The sequence below is a fragment of the Labrus mixtus genome, chromosome 23 (assembly GCF_963584025.1).
Source record: "Labrus mixtus chromosome 23, fLabMix1.1, whole genome shotgun sequence".
Taxonomy (NCBI): Eukaryota; Metazoa; Chordata; class Actinopteri; order Labriformes; family Labridae; genus Labrus; species Labrus mixtus.
In genome coordinates this window covers 18550106-18569399 of record NC_083634.1, presented here as the reverse complement: position 1 = coordinate 18569399, position 19294 = coordinate 18550106, and the positions used below count along the sequence as shown (strand labels likewise).

The following is a 19294-nucleotide window of genomic DNA, read 5'->3' as shown; positions in this document are numbered from 1 at the left end:
ACAGATTCAAACATTGATAATATGCATAACATAGCACTTTGTAAACTACAAATAAAGTTATTATTATTGATTATTGTTACTTAAAAAGTCAATTATCCAAGCTTGGATTTAATGCCTAATGGTTTAATACAGTTAACAGACATAGAACAGGGCGTCATCTGCATATTGATGAATAATAAATCACACGAGAGGTAGCAGGATTTAGGAAAGTTTTAACAAATAGGATTCAAACCTAAGCCTCCAAGAACCCAAAATAACAGGATAGCAAAGATCAGAAAGGTTAAAGCAAAGAATTCCTTTCATTTCATCAAAATAGTCAAATACTTTAGAAAATGTGTTAAATAAGGTGAAACGTTTCAAGCTTAAACAAGGAGGCTATAACCATCTCCACTTTGGGTGACCCAAGTGACACTCAACAACTGAGTGAGACTTATTGTAATAAAACATAAACTAAATGTTGCCTGATGTTCAAGTGTTCTAGTAAGTATTTTGGCAACACTGTGAGATAATTCAATCTATACTCAAAACAGAGCAAGGAGTATCCAGAATCATGACGGCGACAGTTCACTCAGCTGGTACCAACCGACCTTTGACACAGGAACCCCTCTATTCTTTGATCAAGTAGGTAAGACTCAGGACATTACTGACATTCATATCTGGTAGGATGGACAGCAGAGGTTAGAACATGACCCATATTTGCAGCTTTCAAACATCACTGGACGTTGATGTTCAACCAAAGCACCACTTAAGGCAGCATTTCCTACATGCTTCAGTTCAAACTTTAGCTGTCATGCTTCTCAGAATGATACGACCCGTGTTTCATATAAATGTGGTATGCTCAGAGCTATTAACCTTTTCTGTCTTCAGGTCGCAGCGTGACTGCTGATTGAAGGACGAGCAGCACATGAGATGTTTGGTTTAACCTGATATGTGAAAAAACAATTTTATTTTGCATTGTAGAAATGTTTTTCATGCTTTGCGCCCTACATGTGTTGATGTTTAAAGATATATTAAAGAGATGCGTTTTGTATTTTCAGATGTATTATCTGTTATTATATAGTGACAGTTAAACCCACATGTTCCATCTGCTGTGTGTATTTATGTGAGTGTGAAACTGTGGTCAGCCACCACCTTGATGCTGCAGTTTCACTTTCATCTGAAGCACGCTGATCGAGTCCAAATAAAGAAATGAGTCTGACACTTTAAGTCTAATGTGGTTGTAAATGTCATACATGAGAAGACAGAAAATAACTGTGCCATTAAAGAAGTGTACTGGTGTTTATTCTTTCATGCAAACAGTATTTTCTCAGGGTCTTCTTATCAGCAATCCCGATTCATATTCAACATGTTCAACAAAAACGTCTTTTTGAGTGGACAGTAACGGTAGTAGCTCTCAAATGCTTTGAGCTGAATGCTAGTACAATGCAAGCTAATATGTTCAAAATTACCATGCTAACATGCTAATGCTAATTAGATCAAATATTTCACTGTCTCTACGAAAAGATGAGTTTCACCATCTGGGGAATGAATGTCTTTACAGAATCTGAAGTAAACCCAGGACCTTCATGAAAAGAGTTCTTGATTCTGATTGGCTGGCAGCGGTACATTCTCTCTCTTTCTTTCACACAAACATGACTCAGGTATGTAGAGTTATAGAAGAGTTCACAAGTGTGAAGGGTTTGAAGGTGGCAGGTTTTTGACTTTTTGTCACAGAAACAAAAGAAAAAGCTTTGAATGAATTAAAAATCTGATCTTCTTTATGGGTTCTCACTGTGAATAAAATGATTGTTTTAACCTTTAATTTGTATCCACCATTGGACTGAGAACAATATTTAGCATGTGTTTTCCTTTGTGAACATTACTTTGTCTACCAAACAAGGTGTTGGAAATAGATTGGTCACCTTGCTTTGTGTAGCCACGTGCATTTTACATCACCAACGCCATTTTCGAGTTTCTACCTCCAACATAAAGAAATCTGAGACACTATTCCTGAAAAAACCTAATTTAGTATAGCTGGTAATTAATGGGTTAATGTTGGTACAACACTAACAATGAGTTCCCCCTGCTGTACAATGACCACACTGCATGAAAAGAAGACAGGAAAAACTTCCATCACACATCTTTAATAAAAATGTGAACTGTTGTTACAAAGAGACAGACTTATTTCACATTGTTGTTGATATAAAAACATTCAGTGGAATATTACAGTTTAAATGTTCATGTTACCATCACAAATATTCGTATTATTGGTCAATTTTTTATGCAGATATGAGCAGGAAGTGAAGCTCCGCGCTGCGCCTGCTGATTGCTTGTGCAGCACATGATGTGGGTTTTAAAGACAATTTTAATCTCGGGTCCTTTTGTAACAGTGACTGTGTTCACACAAACATTATGGGCTCACAGACTTTACGTATGAGAGGTGCTCTATAAATAACGCTGAGATGGGTTGCGGCTCGTGGGTCAGGGTTAGAGAAGACGTGCTCTCAGATGTGAATATTAAATATAGAAAGACACTGAAACAAACTGTGCACAGTGTTATTTGACTTGTGATATCTTCACGTCCTTATACAGAAGAAGAATGAACATCTGTTGGACATTCACAAACAAGTGAATTAAATATGTGAAACCTGTCAAACAGGAAGTGCTGCCATTTTCTTTGATCTGCTCATTTAAAAACATTTCTATGGATTGGATTCTTTTAGCTGATTAAAAATGTTTTCATTGGTTTGCACAACATGCACTGAATATAAGTGGATCATCATTACATATAATGAACAAGGTGCACTGTAACACATGGAAGACAGCAGCTGAGTAGCTCAATGAAGCATTATGGGATGCTTTTCATTTCTGGCAACCAAACAAGACTTTTGAGAAAATGTCTGTCTTTGTCGTTCATCCTGTCGTATCCTTTATTTCAGTATCTCCATCTCAATTTGAGTGCACATGAGGTGCTGTTGTTTACCTGTGGGTTTACCTCGGAGTTTCCCACAGTGGAACCGTCCCAGCAGCACCAGCAGCAAAGCCATCATTACTACAGGGAGAATGTTTCTGTAGATGATGAACGGAAGATCTGAGGACGCATGACTCTCTGAAAACAGAAATAGAAATAATGCACGCCTTCTCGTGGTGTAAAGTTCTAGTACAATTCTCTTGAATCATTGTCAATATGAGACCACAGATTCACTGGGTAACCTACAAAGGGATGAAGAGGATGTAAGCTAAAAATGAGCCTTTGGCTAACTTGGGTACATAAATAAATTAATATTTTATTATCGTGTCAGGTAATTTTGTAAGACCCATCCCACATGGAAGTACATTTACATCCGTCTGTATGTTGATTAATGTACGCTGTCCTTTTCAAATCAGTCAATATACTGTTTCAACACAGAGTTATATCACACATATTTTAATTTGATTTGGTAACACTGATGTGTCTCACCTTGGACAGCCATCAGACTCTCGGCTGATTCTCTTCCTCCAGAGATGATACACTTGTAGAATCCTTCATCACGTTTGGAAACACTGGGGATGCTCATGTTTCCTGTAGAGCTTCTTCTGATAAGGCGGCCATCTTTGTAGAAATCAGCTGAGAGATTGGGTGAGGTCGTCTTGTGTCTGCAGCGCAGAGTCACAGTCTCTCCCTCCACCACACTGATGGGACTCTCCAGGATCACAGGACCATCTGAACAACATGGGGTTCATATTTTATATCACACAAAGATGAGTGTATGTAAAGATATTGTCTTAATGCAAACATACCAGTAACAGTGATGTAAAGTTCTAGCATAATTCTCTTGAATCATTGTCAATATGAGACCACAGATTCACTGGGAAAACTATAACGGGATGAAGAGGATGTGAGCCAAAAATTAGCCTTTGGCTAACTTGGGTACATAAATAAATTCATATTTTATTTTCGTGTCAGGTCATTTATAAGACCCATCCCACATGGAAGTACATTTACATCCGTCTCTATGTTGATTAATGTACGCTGTCTTTTTCAAATCAATCAATATACTGTTTCAACACATAGTTATATCACACATATTTTAATTTGATTTGGTAACACTGATGTGTCTCACCTTGGACAGCCACCAGACTCTCGGCTGATTCTCTTCCTCCAGAGATGATACACTTGTAGAATCCTTCATCACATTTGGAAACACTGGAGATGCTCATGTTTCCTGCAGAGCTTCTTCTGATAAGGCGGCCATCTTTGTAGAAATCAGCTGAGAGATTGGGTGAGGTCGTCTTGTGTCTGCAGCGCAGAGTCACAGTCTCTCCCTCCACCACACTGATGGGACTCTCCAGGATCACAGGACCATCTGAACAACATGGGGTTCATATTTTATATCACACAAAGATGAGTTCATGTAAAGATCTCGTCTTAATGCAAACATACCAGTAACAGTGATGTAAAGTTCTAGCATAATTCTCTTGAATCATTGTCAATATGAGACCACAGATTCACTGGGAAAACTATAACGGGATGAAGAGGATGTGAGCCAAAAATTAGCCTTTGGCTAACTTGGGTATATGAATAAATTAATATTTTATTTTCGTGTCAGGTTATTTATAAGACCCATCCCACATGGAAGTACATTTACATCCGTCTTTATGTTGATTAATGTACGCTGTCTTTTTCAAATCAATCAGTATAATCTGCTTCAGGTTCAACACATAGTTATATCACATGTATTTTTAAATTTGATTTGGTAACACTGATGTGTCTCACCTTGGACAGCCATCAGACTCTCGGCTGATTCTCTTCCTCCAGAGATGATACACTTGTAGAATCCTTCATCACGTTTGGAAACACTGGAGATGCTCATGTTTCCTGTAGAGCTTCTTCTGATAAAGCGGCCATCTTTGTAGAAATCAGCTGAGAGATTGGTAGAGTTTGTCTTGTGTCTGCAGCGCAGAGTCACAGCCTCTCCCTCCACCACACTGATGGGACTCTCCAGGATCACAGGACCATCTGAACAACATGGGGTTCATATTTTATATCACACAAAGATGAGTGCATGTAAAGATCTCGTCTTAATGCAAACATACCAGTAACAGTGATGTGGATGATGTCGCTTCTCTTCCCATTTCCAGACTCACACCAGTATTGCCCACTGTCCCCTGGAAAAATGTAAGGAATAGTGCAGGATGACCTTTTTGATGTCGAGTCATGAGAGCCCTCACAATGGAAGATCAGAGACTCGTATTCAAAGAACTGCAGTCTGTTTGGTTCAAGACGAAGAATCAGTGAATCTGAAACAAACCAAAGAAAGACATGTTCTCTTATTTCACCAGAAAGTACCAACTGAAGTTAAAATACAACTAAGCATCAACCTGGTACTTACCAACGTCCTGAACATGTGCACACAGCAGAAATAACATGTGGACCACTGGAATAACAAAAGAGAAGAGCTCCACATGAGTGAGACGTGTTTTAACAGTCGTAAATTCTACTGATTCTTACAGCTCCTAAAGCTGCCTCTGAGCTTTGACTTTTACATTTTTCATCTTTCAGGGCGAAAATCTCATATAAATATTCTGAACCTGAAAGCCTTTCCAAGCCCCAAGACCGTCCTCTGCGTTAAACCATCATTTCCATCCTAACCTTGAACGACTACACTCTTTAGTTTCAACCAAACGTACTCACAGAGTTTGATGCAGAGCGCGCTGTCCTCCATGTTGACTGTCTGAACACCAAACTGAACTGAAGTGTAACTGAGGAGGGGCTTCTTCCTGTGTGGCCTATTTATGCTGCTCATGTTACCCTAAGTTTGACACTTAGATTTTTTTCAAAACAACGTTCACACTGACTGAGCTGCTGTGGTGGTGGTAAAGCCTCTGTTGATAGATTAGCGTCATTGGGCGGAGCCAAAGAACGAAGCGGACTGCTATGATGTGAAAACATTGATTCAAACACGTAACGTCAGGCAGTTTGAACTAACAAGGTCAGCTGTTAAAAATATAAACACAAGATATCTGCAGACATAACTGCAGGCTGAAACTGTAAACCCTCATCCTTCGGTCACTTTAGTCATTTGATGGTCAGGTGTTGCTGTTGTGAGCCTGAAACAACCTGCAATAGAACCGTCCACACAGTTTAAAGCATCAATATGGACGACTTTCAGCGTTTTCCAAGTCCTGCTGGGACACATGTCCTCTAATTCTTGATATATTCTACAGCTGATAGTAAGCCAACTTTGTAATTGTCTTTCACCAACAATATGTTGGAATTTGTGCTGCTCCTCCCCCTCATGGCCAACGTGCATTTGTTTGACAATCAGAGACTTTGCGGACTGATGAGGTTCAGTTATACTACAGGAACCCTTAGTTTGGGGCGGACTGAAAACACTGGAGACAAAAAGACGGGAGGAGACTAGGAGGTACTCACAAAAGTATGTGAATATTTATTCACAACAAAGTGAATGCATCAATTAAAGAAGGATTGTGAGGATGTGGACGTCAGCTAATCGACCTTGTAAGGGTGTATGTATGAGTGGAGGTATGGTGAGCGAGGTGTGCTGTGGAAAGTGAAACAAAAGGAAAGAGCAGCATGGTTGAATTGGGGGAACAGTCTTTCTCCCTGCCCCCCAACCCCAACCCCACCCCATTGAGGAAGTGGGGCCTGCTCTTATCGACTGGGAACACAAGTCCCATGATGACCTGCCACACCTGTGCAACACTCAGTGGTGATGATATTGAGTAATATGTTTCTGTGATCATGAGACCTGAACAGTTGTTGTGGTAGATTTCCAATTTCACAAGCCTGTGAAGAAAAAAAAATTGTCATGCTGTTTGAGGTTATGTCCGTGTGGTGAGACCAGCAGCCCAAATGAAGCAGCTATAACGGGCTCTGATGTCCTCCCAGATCGCTGTAACATGAGACTGTCTTCATTATCGACTCAAAGGTACCAAACTGTCTTCTCATTATGAATATTAGTGAGAATACATACAAGTTTGTTTGAGCTTTGTTTCACTGCTGCTTTCACCTGCTGATTTTAATCATTTTAAAAAGTTTGTTTGAAACCAGAGAGATGTAGGAAGTGATGTAAGGCTGAATATCTAAAAAATGTGTTATAGTAGACATTTGGAATGTGTTGTAATCTGAGGGGTTAACCCTAACCCTAAATATGCTAGGGGTAGCAGTTTGGGCCACTACCCCCTTTCCCTAACCCTAACCTTAACCCTAAACTAACCCTGAAGGCGTTGGATATGGCCGTCCAGTGGGGGAGGGTGAGGTATAGGAGGAAATTCACGTCCTCCTCCGTCTCCACTCTTAGGGACCTCCTAACCAGGGGGCCCTGGAGCGAGGAGGGCCCTCCTGTGCCTCAGTTCTCCCCTCTGGACTTTCCTCCACTCTCCCAACCAGCAGGTCCATCTACCACCCACCGTAACCTCCCGCGCCCTCCTCTCCTACCTACTCCTGCCTGGCCTCCCTCCTCCTCCTCTCCTGTCCTCCCTTACCCCCCTTCCCCCCTAACACGAACCCGTGTCGTCACCCTTCTTCCTCCCCTCCCATGATTCCTCCTCCCCCTACTACCCCACCCTACCCCTCCCCTAAACCCAACCTTCGTCGCCCCCCTCTCTTCCCTTCACCCCCTTCTTTCTCTACCACCTTACCTCCCCCCTCCCCTAAACCTAACCTTAACCCTGCTCCCTCCTCCTCCTCCACCCCCCCCCCCCCCACCCCCCCTCTCCACTACCATACCTTCCTCGTCCCCTAAGTCTAGCCCACCCCCCTCCTCTCCTCCTCCCACCACTTCCTCAGGTCTCTGTACGTTGGGAGGGTCGGCGACGGCATCGGGGCCCGGCGGGGTGACTCAGCCCCCATTGCCCCGGATGTCGAGTGAAGGTTGAGATCCATCCACTCCCACAGAGTGCACTCGACCGTCTGGGGGTCACGCAGGCTGGGTCCTCTGCCTGCCCCCCTGTCGCCCCCTCCTCCCCTCCCTCTTCACCCCCTTCACACACAGTCAATAACCGCACTGAACAGACACCGCCTTACAGTAACATTGTTCTACCCTGCAGTAACACCATCTCATCCTCTCCACTTACAGACACACCACACAACCAGCAGAGGGAGCCAGAGCTGCTTGCTGACGAGCCCTGTGGGAGAAATAGAAACACAGAGGTGGATAACAAATCAATGATGATGAAGAGAGTAACCAAAGCAAAGCTGAAAACAACCCCAACATCTGAGATATCCACCTCTTATCACCTCGTGGCAGCACCTGGCTCCCCAAGTAGGCCGGAACCACACACACCCACGCACTCACAGAAAGATACAGGACTGGTCGCTGGAGGTCCGGAAGAAGACACTCATTATATGTGACTCCAACCTCTCCCGGATCCCTCCTTTCACAGACCCACACATACAGGTTGACAGTTTTCCCGGAGCCAACTTCCATCACATAGCCAGCATACTTAAGAAACTCACCCCATGCCACAACACCACACAGTTAATACTCTCAGTCGGACTCAACAACTGCCTCTCAGAACACGACCCCACCACACAACTCAAACAACTACAGACTATGTGGAGGACCAGCCAGACCACCTTCCCCAACGCCACCCTTTACATCCCCGTTATAAACTTTTCACCCAGACTGGAAAAATACAAACAGACACTACTAACAAAACTCAACGACACAATAACCTCCAGATATAACTTCATACCTGAAATAAATCCACTACTCTTCCAGACACACAACGACCACATACATTGGACTGCAAACACGGCCGGGATGTTGTTCAGGTACTGCAAACAACAATTAAACTTGTAACTGGGGACAACTGTCAAATTGCAATTCCCCACCAGTCCAACTCTGTGCCGTTTTCTCCCTCACAGCCGTGCAGCTGGAGATATTAGAAAAAGGTCTCACCTTCATCCCCACACCCAACCCACCCACCCGACCGGCGCTCAGAGGGGACCTACACACCTTCCACAGGAGGCTAAAGTTAAAGGATCACTTCCAGGGGGAGTAGAGGCGGGACCCTGTGCCGTTCACTGGACCGTCCCACTGGTCACCAAACACAGACACACTTTCACCCGCCATTTCTCAACTCATCCATAAAAACAACCTCACACTCACACATTGGCGCCCCCTGCCACACAGAACGCACAACATTAGTCAGGAACATAAACGCATCATCAGAACATTGGATAACCACAAACACATCCACAAGCCAACAGATAAGGGGGGCCAAATAGTTCTTCAGGATAGGGACAATTACATCTTAGAAGCACACAGACAGTTAAATAACAACACATATTATAAAACACTGACACACCCACTACAATTAGAGACACAGACACTAGTTAGAAAGATTACAGAAACAATCTACAGACACAAATTAATAAATTTGAAACAAAAACAATATTTGGACGGTCCTAGTGAGCCCAGACCTCTTCTGTCTGCTCACCAAGAGCCACAAGCCTCCTGACACCTGGACGGTCCCCTCGGTTGTTCCGGTCGGCCGCCCCATTGTCAGTGACTGTAACTAAGAAACATACACAATAACAGAATACATAGACCATTTCATCAACCCACTCGCCAAACTTCAGCCCAGTTACATTAAGGCAGTGGTACCCACACTGTTTTTGCCAGGCCCCCCCCCCTTAAACATAAAAATGGCTTTTGACCCCCCCACACGTTACCAAATACATTTGATATCATTGTTTTGTCCGGACAGAAGGTTTAAACACGCCTAAGATAGAAAAGTATGAACGATGAAATGAGGTAACACAAAATGACTATTTTAACCGCCAGTGTAGGTGGCATGTTATTCTTTTAGTCCAGGTGTTTTCATGATGGAGCGATTGGAGCAATCTAACATGGTCCATTGTTGTTGGACGGTGAATAACTTTAAGTAATAGCTTCAAACTGTTTTATCATTCGGCACATCACTTTAAATCAAAGTCTGCAGTGTGCATCAGTTTGGAGTGATTTAGAGAAGTCATTGAGGTTTCCTATTTTTTATATACAGGCAAAAATAACATCTTAAATCTGCCTGCCTGTGGTGGTTGAACTTACACCAGACGGAGAAGGAACTCGAGTGTAAAAGTCCAACACAATCACATGCTCTACATACTGTTTATCCACAGTGGCGCTTTAATCATTAACCAATGTGAAGTGCTACTGTTTGGCCCTTTATTGGCATCAAAGATTTTAATGTAAAACTATTTTTATTCTGTGTAGATTGTGTTGAAACTGCAATAAGCTCAAAGGGCAACGTGTTAGGAGCTGTATATTTATTTTATTTTAAATTGACTTCTTTGTGTCACATTACCGTCGTCATTACCAACAATGTTTGGAGGCTTCAGCACTTTTACTTTCACCTCGGCGTGGGGCAGCGTGTTGTCAGAGATTTTAGGACGTTAAGGACTCCATCATATCATCCCACAGACTTCTTTATGCTGTCCCTTTAACTGCATCTGCTTGCATCTCAAATTGAAGTTAATCACTACTGCTTATATATAGTCATGTGTCTCTATTTGTATTCATAAAGTCTTTTATGAAACGCCTTGCCCATACTTTGAAGAAGTGTGTGTTATCAATCAATCAATCATCAATCAAACTTCATTCATATAGCACCTTTCAGACAAATTAAATTGCAGTTCAAAGTGCTTAACAAGAGTGCAGAAAAGTTATTGACCTAAAGTAATTTATAAAATCATTTATAAAATCATTGAGAGACTAATGCACACCAATAAGAATAAAACTGCAAGCGGTGATGAAGGGCCCTCGCACCCCTGTGCATGTCGGGGTGTGTCGCGACCGCGGGAGTGCAGCAGCAGCGGAACGTGGCAAAGCAGCAGGTCGTGCAGTGCGACATGTGTAAAAATCGTAGTACTGGCATGTTGAAATAGGCAACGTAATGAAGATCACATAAAGTTTTGACATCGTTCTGGCTGGCACTGTCATGATAGCTATGACATTTGGAGGAAATTGAGCATTGTATATAGGATGTAGTACTTTTTGCAGTAGGGGGCGCTATGGTTAAAGTTTATTATTGTTTTGTGTCACTGTGTTCAGAGGCCAACCCTGAACATACCTATGTAATTTCAAGAAGATCAGACAAAGTATATAGGATGTAGTACTTAGTACTTGCATTCGGGGGCATAGTAAAATTCAGAATTGTAGGTTCAATGTGCTGTGGGGGCTGAATGTTTGAAATATTGTAGGGGGCGCCACTGAGTCATTAAGCCACGCCCACTCAATTAAATGGTATAACATGTTTGACTTTACTACCAGGATTATATGTATGAAGTTTCGGGACAGTACGACTATGTTAAGCCCGTGAAAAACGACTTCCTGTTTGATGGTGAGCGATCGGCGTTTGATAGGCGTTTGAGCTTGAAAGTGTTGTATGGCCAAGGTGTTAGCATGGTCCACACCAATTTTGAGGGGAAAATGAGCTACCGTGTAGCCATGGCTAATGCTAATTGAGAAGCAGTAACTTCCTGTTGTCAACAGGTGGCGCTGTGACTAATGAAAAAATGCCAATCATGGATGTGTTCCGGGAGGCCCTGTATCATGCATGAGAAATTGTAATATGATTGAACACTAGATGGCAGAGATATAAGCATTTACTTTTTTGGCAACTTGCCAAAACACTCCAAAAACTTCTAATGCACGCCACGGCCATGCCCTTTGACGAAATAACGTGCAGCGCAGAACGAGATATGTTGAGCCTGTCTAGAACGCACTGACACTGAGTTTGCGCCGATCAGATGAGCGCCCTCGGGCAAAATCCTTCAAATAGGAAGGCTGAAATCTGCGATTTTGAGCCATTTTGGGCCATTATATGGGAAATTCAACTTTAATTTGTGGACTTCCTGTCGGGTTTTTTGAAACGCTGCAACAGGATTTTTAGTCCGTCCCGACAAGCTTAATATGCGTACCAATTTTCGTGAATGTACGTGAAAAATCCCTTTAAGGGGAGGCCATTTTGAAAATTTCAAGGGGGCGCCACTGAACCATTTTGCGAACTCCGTTGACGAAACCAAAATATCAAATTTTTCACGAGACCTGATGACCTTGGAAAGTTTGGTGAGTTTTTGGGCACGTTCAGGCCCTCAAAAAAGCTGCAAAGTGGCGGAACAATAAAAATAAAAATAAAAATAAAAATAAAAATAAAAATAAAAATAAAAATAAAAATAAAAATATTAATCGGTAGGGTTTCAAGAGGGTCCTCGCACAGTTCGTGCTCGGGCCCTGATTAAAAATATCTATAAAAGAAAATAAAAGAAAATATGACACATAAGAGCAACAAGATATTAAAATAAATACATAAGTGGAAAATATTTAAAATTGTAATAGGATAAAAAAAGACAATACAGTAATGTTAATTGATGAAGCACTATATAAAAGCCAGACTATCTGTATTTAAACCAGAGTTTGTTCTCACAGTCAGTTTGTCTCAGTTCATTGTCTCCGTCTTATGACATTCAAATGAACCCCGGCTCAGGCTCTCGATCAGCTTAGTCTGTGGGGAAATATTTTCAACCCTAACCACAAACCATGTATCGCATCAGCAGCAGAAATAAGCAGCAGGAGACCCCTCCTCACCTCGTGGACACTTCAGTCATATGTTCAGAGAGTCAACATGGAGGTCTGTGCTCTTAACATCAGGCTGTGTGAGTATGATTCTTTATCTGTTTCATAGATATTTCCGTACCTGTTTTGATGAGATCTAACCTACAACTCTTCTTCTTTCCAGTGATCTGTGTGTTATTCCTGTTGGGTGCACATGTTCAAGATGTGGGTATGTACCGTTAAGTTTCTCAATGTTATTGTTCAAATGCTTCATTTTGGTATTTTGTATGACATAAGAGAACATGTCTTTCTTTGGTTTGTTTCAGATTCACTGATTCTCCGTCTTGAACCAAACAGACTGCAGTTCTTTGAATACGAGGCTCTGATCTTCCATTGTGAGGGCTCTCATGACCCGACTGGATTGAAAATTGTACATCGGTCCAAAGGGGAATTACTCAAATGTCAAACTACAGTGACATCAAAAAGGTCATCCTGCACTATTCCTAATATTTTTCCAGAGGACAGTGGGCAATACTGGTGTGAGTCCAGAGATGGGAAGAGAAGCGACATCATCCACATCACTGTTACAGGTATGTTTGCATTAAGACGAGATCTTTACATGCACTCATCTTTGTGTGATATAAAATATGAACCCCATGTTGTTCAGATGGTCCTGTGATCCTGGAGAGTCCCATCAGTGTGGTGGAGGGAGAGGCTGTGACTCTGTGCTGTCGACACAAGACGACCTCATCCAACCTCTCAGCTGATTTCTACAAAGATGGCCGCTTTATCAGAAAAAGCTCTACAAGAAACCTGAGCATCTCCAGTGTTTCCAAACGTGATGAAGGATTCTACAAGTGTAGCATCTCTGGAGGAAGAGAATCAGCCGAGAGTCTGATGGCTGTCCAAGGTGAGACACATCAGTGTTACCAAATCAAATTTAAGAATATGTGTGATATAACTATGTGTTGAAACAGTATATCGATTGATTTGAAAAGGACAGCTTACATTAACTCACATCCTCTTCATCCCTTTGTAGGTTACCCAGTGAATCTGTGGTCTCATATTGACAATGATTCAAGAGTTTTAACAAACTTGAATTGTGCACGATTAAACTGCATACTTTACATTAATAGTAAAAGTTGAAACGTTCAGGTTTAAACTCTTAATTTTTCGTCTAATCTTTCAATCCATCCAAACCTAAAATCCTCTGTCATTGTTTCCTTTATTACTTTGTGATTACATTACAGAAAACCAGGGAGAGAATTTCTCATCCTGTTCTACCCCATGGATAGTTATGACTGTTTTATCGATTCTGTTGTTGCTGGTTGGACTTCTTCATTTCGGCAAATATATTCGGAACAAAGGTACAAACACATTTCACTAACGAGAGGCGCTTATAGTGATTGATGGGTCATAGTCCCTGTGGAATATTTGCATTTTACGTTTGTTTATTGTATTTAATGGATGAATGGGCCAGTTAATAACAGTGGGGTCTTGAACACAGCTTATGGATTCTAAAGGCCCTGACACACCAAGGAGATCGTAGGCCGTCAGTCCTAGTTGCAAATTGCACATTTTTAAACCAGGAAGTGGTATTTTCATCATGTCTCAATGTCTTCCTGGTTCCCTGTTCATAGTGGGTTTTTTTTATTTCATGCACTGCAGTGATGCTGTACTTGTCCACACTGGCACCTCAGTCAGGCACAGCTGAGGTTCAAACAGGTAAGAACAGGTACCATTAGCATGTTCAGTAAACTTGTGCTTAAAACAAAGGAGTGATAGATTTTTTTAAAAAGCAGCCTGCTCGTCTTATCGACAATAATCAGAGCAAATGTCCTTTGAAGTGTGAAAAGATAAATCTGTTGTCCTTCAGTCCTCATTAGAAAAAGACAAATTATTTTTTATATATGTATATATTTTTTTTAAATTCCTGTGTACTGTATCGATGTGGATTCTTATCACACATTTGTATTTTAAGTCACTGTTGAGGCACGTCGAGTGGCAGCAGATGCACCATGTGACCAAGTGATGTATGCTGCGATTACAAAAGACAGGACAAAGAGAGGTACCTCACTTGACAGTTTATCCTGTCCCGGTTCATTTCACATTCACGATTCTCCATCCTATGTCTTGATCTTAAACTCCTTTCTTCTTGAAATAGAAAATTTTCAGTTTGTGGATATAATTGCTCGACTTTGAAATCTATATATATTTTGAATGCCTGTGTAATGTATCGATGTGGATTCTTACCAAACATTTGTATTTTCAGTCACTGTTGAGGCCCGTCGAGTGGCAGCAGATGCATCAAGCGACCAAGCGATGTATGCTGCGATTACAAAAGACAGGACAAAGAGAGGTACCTCACTTGACAGTTTATCTTGTCACGGTTCATTTCACATTCACGATTCTCCATCCTATGTCTTGATCTTAAACACCTTTCCTCTTGAACCTGGGGTAGTTTGACAACATTAAATGACTACTTCATGTGTCTGTATCTCAAGGCCATGAAATGGACAGAAATATTTTTTTGATATCCTTTATTAATCACTGAGGGAACTACAACATACATACAAAACATACATGGTCTAAAATGATGTTGAAGACTTTAAGTAGGGTTATTTTATCTTTTTAAACATAATGGTAAAGTTCTTCACTGAGAAATAAAAACAGCTTATTTCTGTATGAGATTTAAAGTAGTCGTCAAGGTGAATTCAGCTGCAGAGATATTCTCTGATAAAGTCTACAGAGAAGTCAAAAGTACACTACAGATTCAAACACTGAGAATATGCATAACATAGCACTTTGTAAACTACAAATAAAGTTATTATTATTGATTATTGTTACTTAAAAAGTGAACTATTCAAGCTTGGATTTAATGCCTAATGGTTTAATACAGTTAACAGACATAGAACAGGGCGTCATCTGCATATTGATGAATAATAAAGAGAGGGTAGCAGGATTTAGGAAAGTTTTAACAAATAGGATTCAAACCTAAGCCTCCAAGAACCCAAAATAACAGGATAGCAAAGATCAGAAAGGTTAAAGCAAAGAATTCCTTTCATTTCATCAAAATAGTCAAATACTTTAGAAAATGTGCTAATAAGGTGAAACGCTTCAAGCTTAAACAAGGAGGCTATAACCATAGCTTAGAATGAACTCCACTTTGGGTGACCCAAGTGACACTCAACAACTGGGTGAGACTTATTGTAATAAAAACGTAAACTAAATGTTGCCTAAATGTTCAAGTGTTCTAGTAAGTATTTTGGCAACACTGAGATAATTCAATCTATACTCAAAACAGAGCAAGGAGTATCCAGAATCATGACGGCGACAGTTCACTCAGCTGGTACCAACCGACCTTTGACACAGGAACCCCTCTATTCTTTGATCCAGTAGGTAAGACTCAGGACATTACTGACATTCATATCTGGTAGGATGGACAGCAGAGGTTAGAACATGACCCATATTTACAGCTTTCAAACGTTTATGTCACTGGATGTTGATGTTCAACCAAAGCATCACTTAAGGCAGCATTTCCTACATGCTTCGGTTCAAACTTTAGCTGTCATGCTTCTCAGAATGATATGACCCGTGTTTTTTATATAAATGTGGTATGCTCAGAGCTGTTAACCCTTTCTGTCTTCAGGTCGCAGCGTGACGGCTGACTGAAGGACGAGCAGCACATGAGACGTTTGGTTGAACCTGATGTGTGAAAAAACACTTTTTATTTTATTTTGCATTGTAGAAATGGTTTCCATGCTTTGCGCCCTACATGTGTTGATGTTTAAAGATATATTAAAGAGATGCGGTTTGTATTTTCAGATGTATTACCTGTTATTATATAGTGACAGTTAAACCCACATGTTCCATTTGCTGTGTGTAGTCACATGAGTGTGAAACTGTGGTCAACCACCACCTGAAGCACGCTGATCGAGTCCAAATAAAGAAATGAGTCTGACACTTTAAGTCTAATGTGGTTGTAAATGTCATACATGAGAAGACAGAAAATAACTGTGCCATTAAAGAAGTGTACTGGTGTTTATTCTTTCATGCAAACAGTATTTTCTCAGGTTCTTCTTATCAGCAATCCCGATTCATATTCAACATGTTCAACAAAAACGTCTTTTTGAGTGGACAGTAACGGTAGTAGCTCTCAAATGCTTTGAACTGAATGCTATTACAATGCAAGCTAATATGTTCAAAATTACCATGCTAAAATGATGAGTTTCACCATCTGGGGACTAAATGTCTGAACAAAATCTGAAGTAAACCCAGGACCTTCATGAAAAGCGTTCTTGATTCTGATCGGCTGGCAGCGGTACATTCTCTCTCTTTCTTTCACACAAACATGACTCAGGTATGTAGAGTTTTAGAAGAGTTCACAAGTGTGAAGGGTTTGAAGGTGGCAGGTTTTTGATTTTTGTCACAGAAAAAAAAGAAAAAGCTTTGAATTAATCACATCTTCTTTATGGGTTCTCACTGTGAATAAAACGATTGTTTTAACCTTTAATTTGTATCCACCATTGGACTCAGAACAATATTTAACATGTGTTTTCCTTCGTGAACATTACTTTGTCTACCAAACAAGGTGTTGGAAATAGATTGGTCACCTTGCTTTGTGTAGCAACGTGCATTTTAAGTCACCATCGCCATTTTCGAGTTTCTACCTCCAACATAAAGAAATCTGAGACACTATTCCTGAATAAACCTAATTTAGTATAGCTGGTAATTAATGGGTTAATGTTGGTACAACGCTAACAATGAGTTCCCCCTGCTGTACAATGACCACACTGCATGAAAAGAAGACAGGAAAAACTTCCATCACACATCTTTAATAAAAGTGTGAACTGTTGTTACAGAGAGGCAGACGTATTTCACATTGTTGTTGATATAAAAACATTCAGTTGAATATTACAGTTTAAATGTTCATGTTACCATCACAAATGTTCGTATTATTGGTCGATATTTTATGTAGATATGAGCAGGAAGTGAAGCTCTGCGCTGTACCTGCTGATTGCTTGTGCAGCACATGATGTGGGTTTTACAGACAATTTTAATCTCGGGTCCTTTTGTAACAGTGACTGTGTTCACACAAACATTATGGGCTCACAGACTATGACAGGTGCTCTATAAATAACGCTGAGATGGGTTGCGGCTCGTGGGTCAGGGTTAGAGAAGACGTGCTCTCAGATGTGAATATTAAATATAGAAAGACACTGAAACAAACTGTGCACAATGTTATTTGACTTGTGATATCTTCACGTCCTTATACAGAAGAAGAATGAACATCTGTTGAACATTCATCAACATGTGAATTAAATATGTGAAACATGTCAAACAGGAAGTGCTGCCATTTTCTTTGATCTGCTCATTTAAAAACATTTCTATGGATTGGATTCTTTTAGCTGATTAAAAATGTTTTCATTGGTTTGCACAACACGCACTGAATATAAGTAGATCATCATTACATATAATGATCAAGGTGCACTGTAACACATGGATGACAGAAGCTGAATGAAGCATTATGGGATGCTCTTCATTTCTGGCAACCAAACAAGACTTTTGAGAAAATGTCTGTCTTTGTCGTTCATCCCGTTCTATCCTTTATTTCAGTATCTCCATCTCGATTTGAGTGCACATGAGGTGCCGTTGTTTACCTGTGGGTTTACCTCGGAGTTTCCCACAGTGGAGCCGTCCCAGCAGCACCAGCAGCAAAGCCATCATTACTACAGGGAGAATGTTTCTGAAGATGATGAACGGAAGATCTGAGGACGCATGACTCTCTTGGTGTAACTCTGCAAAGAAGACAGAAATATAAATAAAGCACGCCTTCTTGTGGTGTAAAGTTCAAGCACAATTTACTTGACTCTTTGTCAATATGAGAACATAGATTCACTGGGTAACCTACAAAGGGATGAAGAGGATGTAAGCCAAAAATTAGCCTTTGGCTAACTTGGGTATATGAATAAATTACTATTTTATTATCGTGTCAGGTAATTTTGTAAGACCCATCCCACATGGATGTACATTTACATCCCTCTGTATGTTGATTAATGTACACTGTCCTTTTCAAATCAATCAATATACTGTTTCAACACATAGTTATATCACATGTATTTTTTTATTTTATTTGGTAACACTGATGTGTCTCACCTTGGACAGCCATCAGACTCTCGGCTGATTCTCTTCCTCCAGAGATACACTTGTAGAATCCTTCATCATGTTTGGAAACACTGGGGATGCTCATGTTTCCTGCAGAGCTTCTTCTGATAAGGCGGCCATCTTTGTAGAAATCAGCTGAGAGATTGGGTGAGGTCGTCTTGTGTCTGCAGCGCAGAGTCACAGTCTCTCCCTCCACCACACTGATGGGACTCTCCAGGATCACAGGATCAGCTGAACAACATGGGGTTCATATTTTATATCACACAAAGATGAGTGCATGTAAAGATCTCGTCTTAATGCAAACATACCAGTAACAGTGATGTAAAGTTCTAGCATAATTCTCTTGAATCATTGTCAATATGAGACCACAGATTCACTGGGAAAACTATAACGGGATGAAGAGGATGTGAGCCAAAAATTAGCCTTTGGCTAACTTAGGTACATAAATAAATTCATATTTTATTTTCGTGTCAGGTCATTTATAAGACCCATCCCACATGGAAGTACATTTACATCTGTCTGTATGATGATTAATGTACGCTGTCCTTTTCAAATCAATCACTATAATCTGCTTCAGGTTCAACACA

The 19294-nt window shown here is 40.8% G+C and overlaps 4 protein-coding genes across 8 annotated transcripts in view; 2 read left to right on the top strand and 2 right to left on the bottom strand.

The window, feature by feature from the left end:
• LOC132958731 (Fc receptor-like protein 5) overlaps positions 1-4024 on the bottom strand; it is a 42204-nt gene extending 38180 nt beyond the window's left edge. Inside the window, exons 1-2 of the mRNA XM_061031767.1 lie at positions 3760-4024; positions 3440-3682 (exon numbers count right to left, since the gene is read on the bottom strand). Of these exons, the coding sequence (XP_060887750.1) occupies positions 3440-3682; positions 3760-3787 (271 nt within the window). The 5' untranslated portion in view covers positions 3788-4024. The remainder of the gene's footprint in view (positions 1-3439; positions 3683-3759) is intronic.
• The window catches only part of LOC132958711 (Fc receptor-like protein 4), a 44670-nt gene extending 28310 nt beyond the window's left edge, over positions 1-16360 (top strand). The window contains exons 12-13 of one of the 3 annotated variants that reach the window (XM_061031723.1): positions 531-625; positions 16192-16360. In XM_061031723.1, coding sequence (XP_060887706.1) covers positions 531-625 — 95 coding nt within the window. In that variant the 3' untranslated portion in view covers positions 16192-16360. Of the gene's footprint in view, positions 1-530; positions 626-867; positions 961-16191 lie in introns of those variants that run through there. The other 2 variants (XM_061031722.1, XM_061031721.1) reach the window with 2 other exon arrangements.
• The window catches only part of LOC132958949 (Fc receptor-like protein 5), a 51860-nt gene continuing 36575 nt past the window's right edge, over positions 4010-19294 (bottom strand). The window contains exons 7-10 of the mRNA XM_061032025.1: positions 18699-18938; positions 4736-4978; positions 4083-4325; positions 4010-4017 (exon numbers count right to left, since the gene is read on the bottom strand). Of these exons, the coding sequence (XP_060888008.1) occupies positions 4010-4017; positions 4083-4325; positions 4736-4978; positions 18699-18938 (734 nt within the window). The remainder of the gene's footprint in view (positions 4018-4082; positions 4326-4735; positions 4979-18698; positions 18939-19294) is intronic.
• On the top strand, positions 12426-14806 carry LOC132958729 (low affinity immunoglobulin gamma Fc region receptor II-like). Of its 3 annotated transcripts, XM_061031761.1 has the most exons (7): positions 12448-12643; positions 12727-12771; positions 12869-13132; positions 13210-13452; positions 13793-13909; positions 14211-14267; positions 14524-14806. In XM_061031761.1, exons 1-7 carry the CDS (start codon positions 12613-12615, stop codon positions 14742-14744), a joined length of 978 nt encoding a protein of 325 aa, XP_060887744.1. In that variant the 5' UTR covers positions 12448-12612; the 3' UTR covers positions 14745-14806. The 3 variants fall into 3 exon arrangements, with proteins under 3 accessions (XP_060887746.1, XP_060887744.1, XP_060887745.1); XM_061031763.1 differs by lacking the exon at positions 13793-13909 and having other exon boundaries at positions 12426-12643; XM_061031762.1 differs by lacking the exon at positions 14211-14267 and having other exon boundaries at positions 12452-12643.

Bases quoted from the DNA above. Each gene is read 5' to 3' on its own strand.
- LOC132958729 (XM_061031761.1), top strand. From the start codon at position 12,613: ATGGAGGTCTGTGCTCTTAACATCAGGCTGT. The intron at 12,772-12,868 runs GTATGTACCGTT...GGTTTGTTTCAG, and splicing joins TGCACATGTTCAAGATGTGG to ATTCACTGATTCTCCGTCTT. The intron at 13,910-14,210 runs GTACAAACACAT...CATGCACTGCAG, and splicing joins CAAATATATTCGGAACAAAG to TGATGCTGTACTTGTCCACA.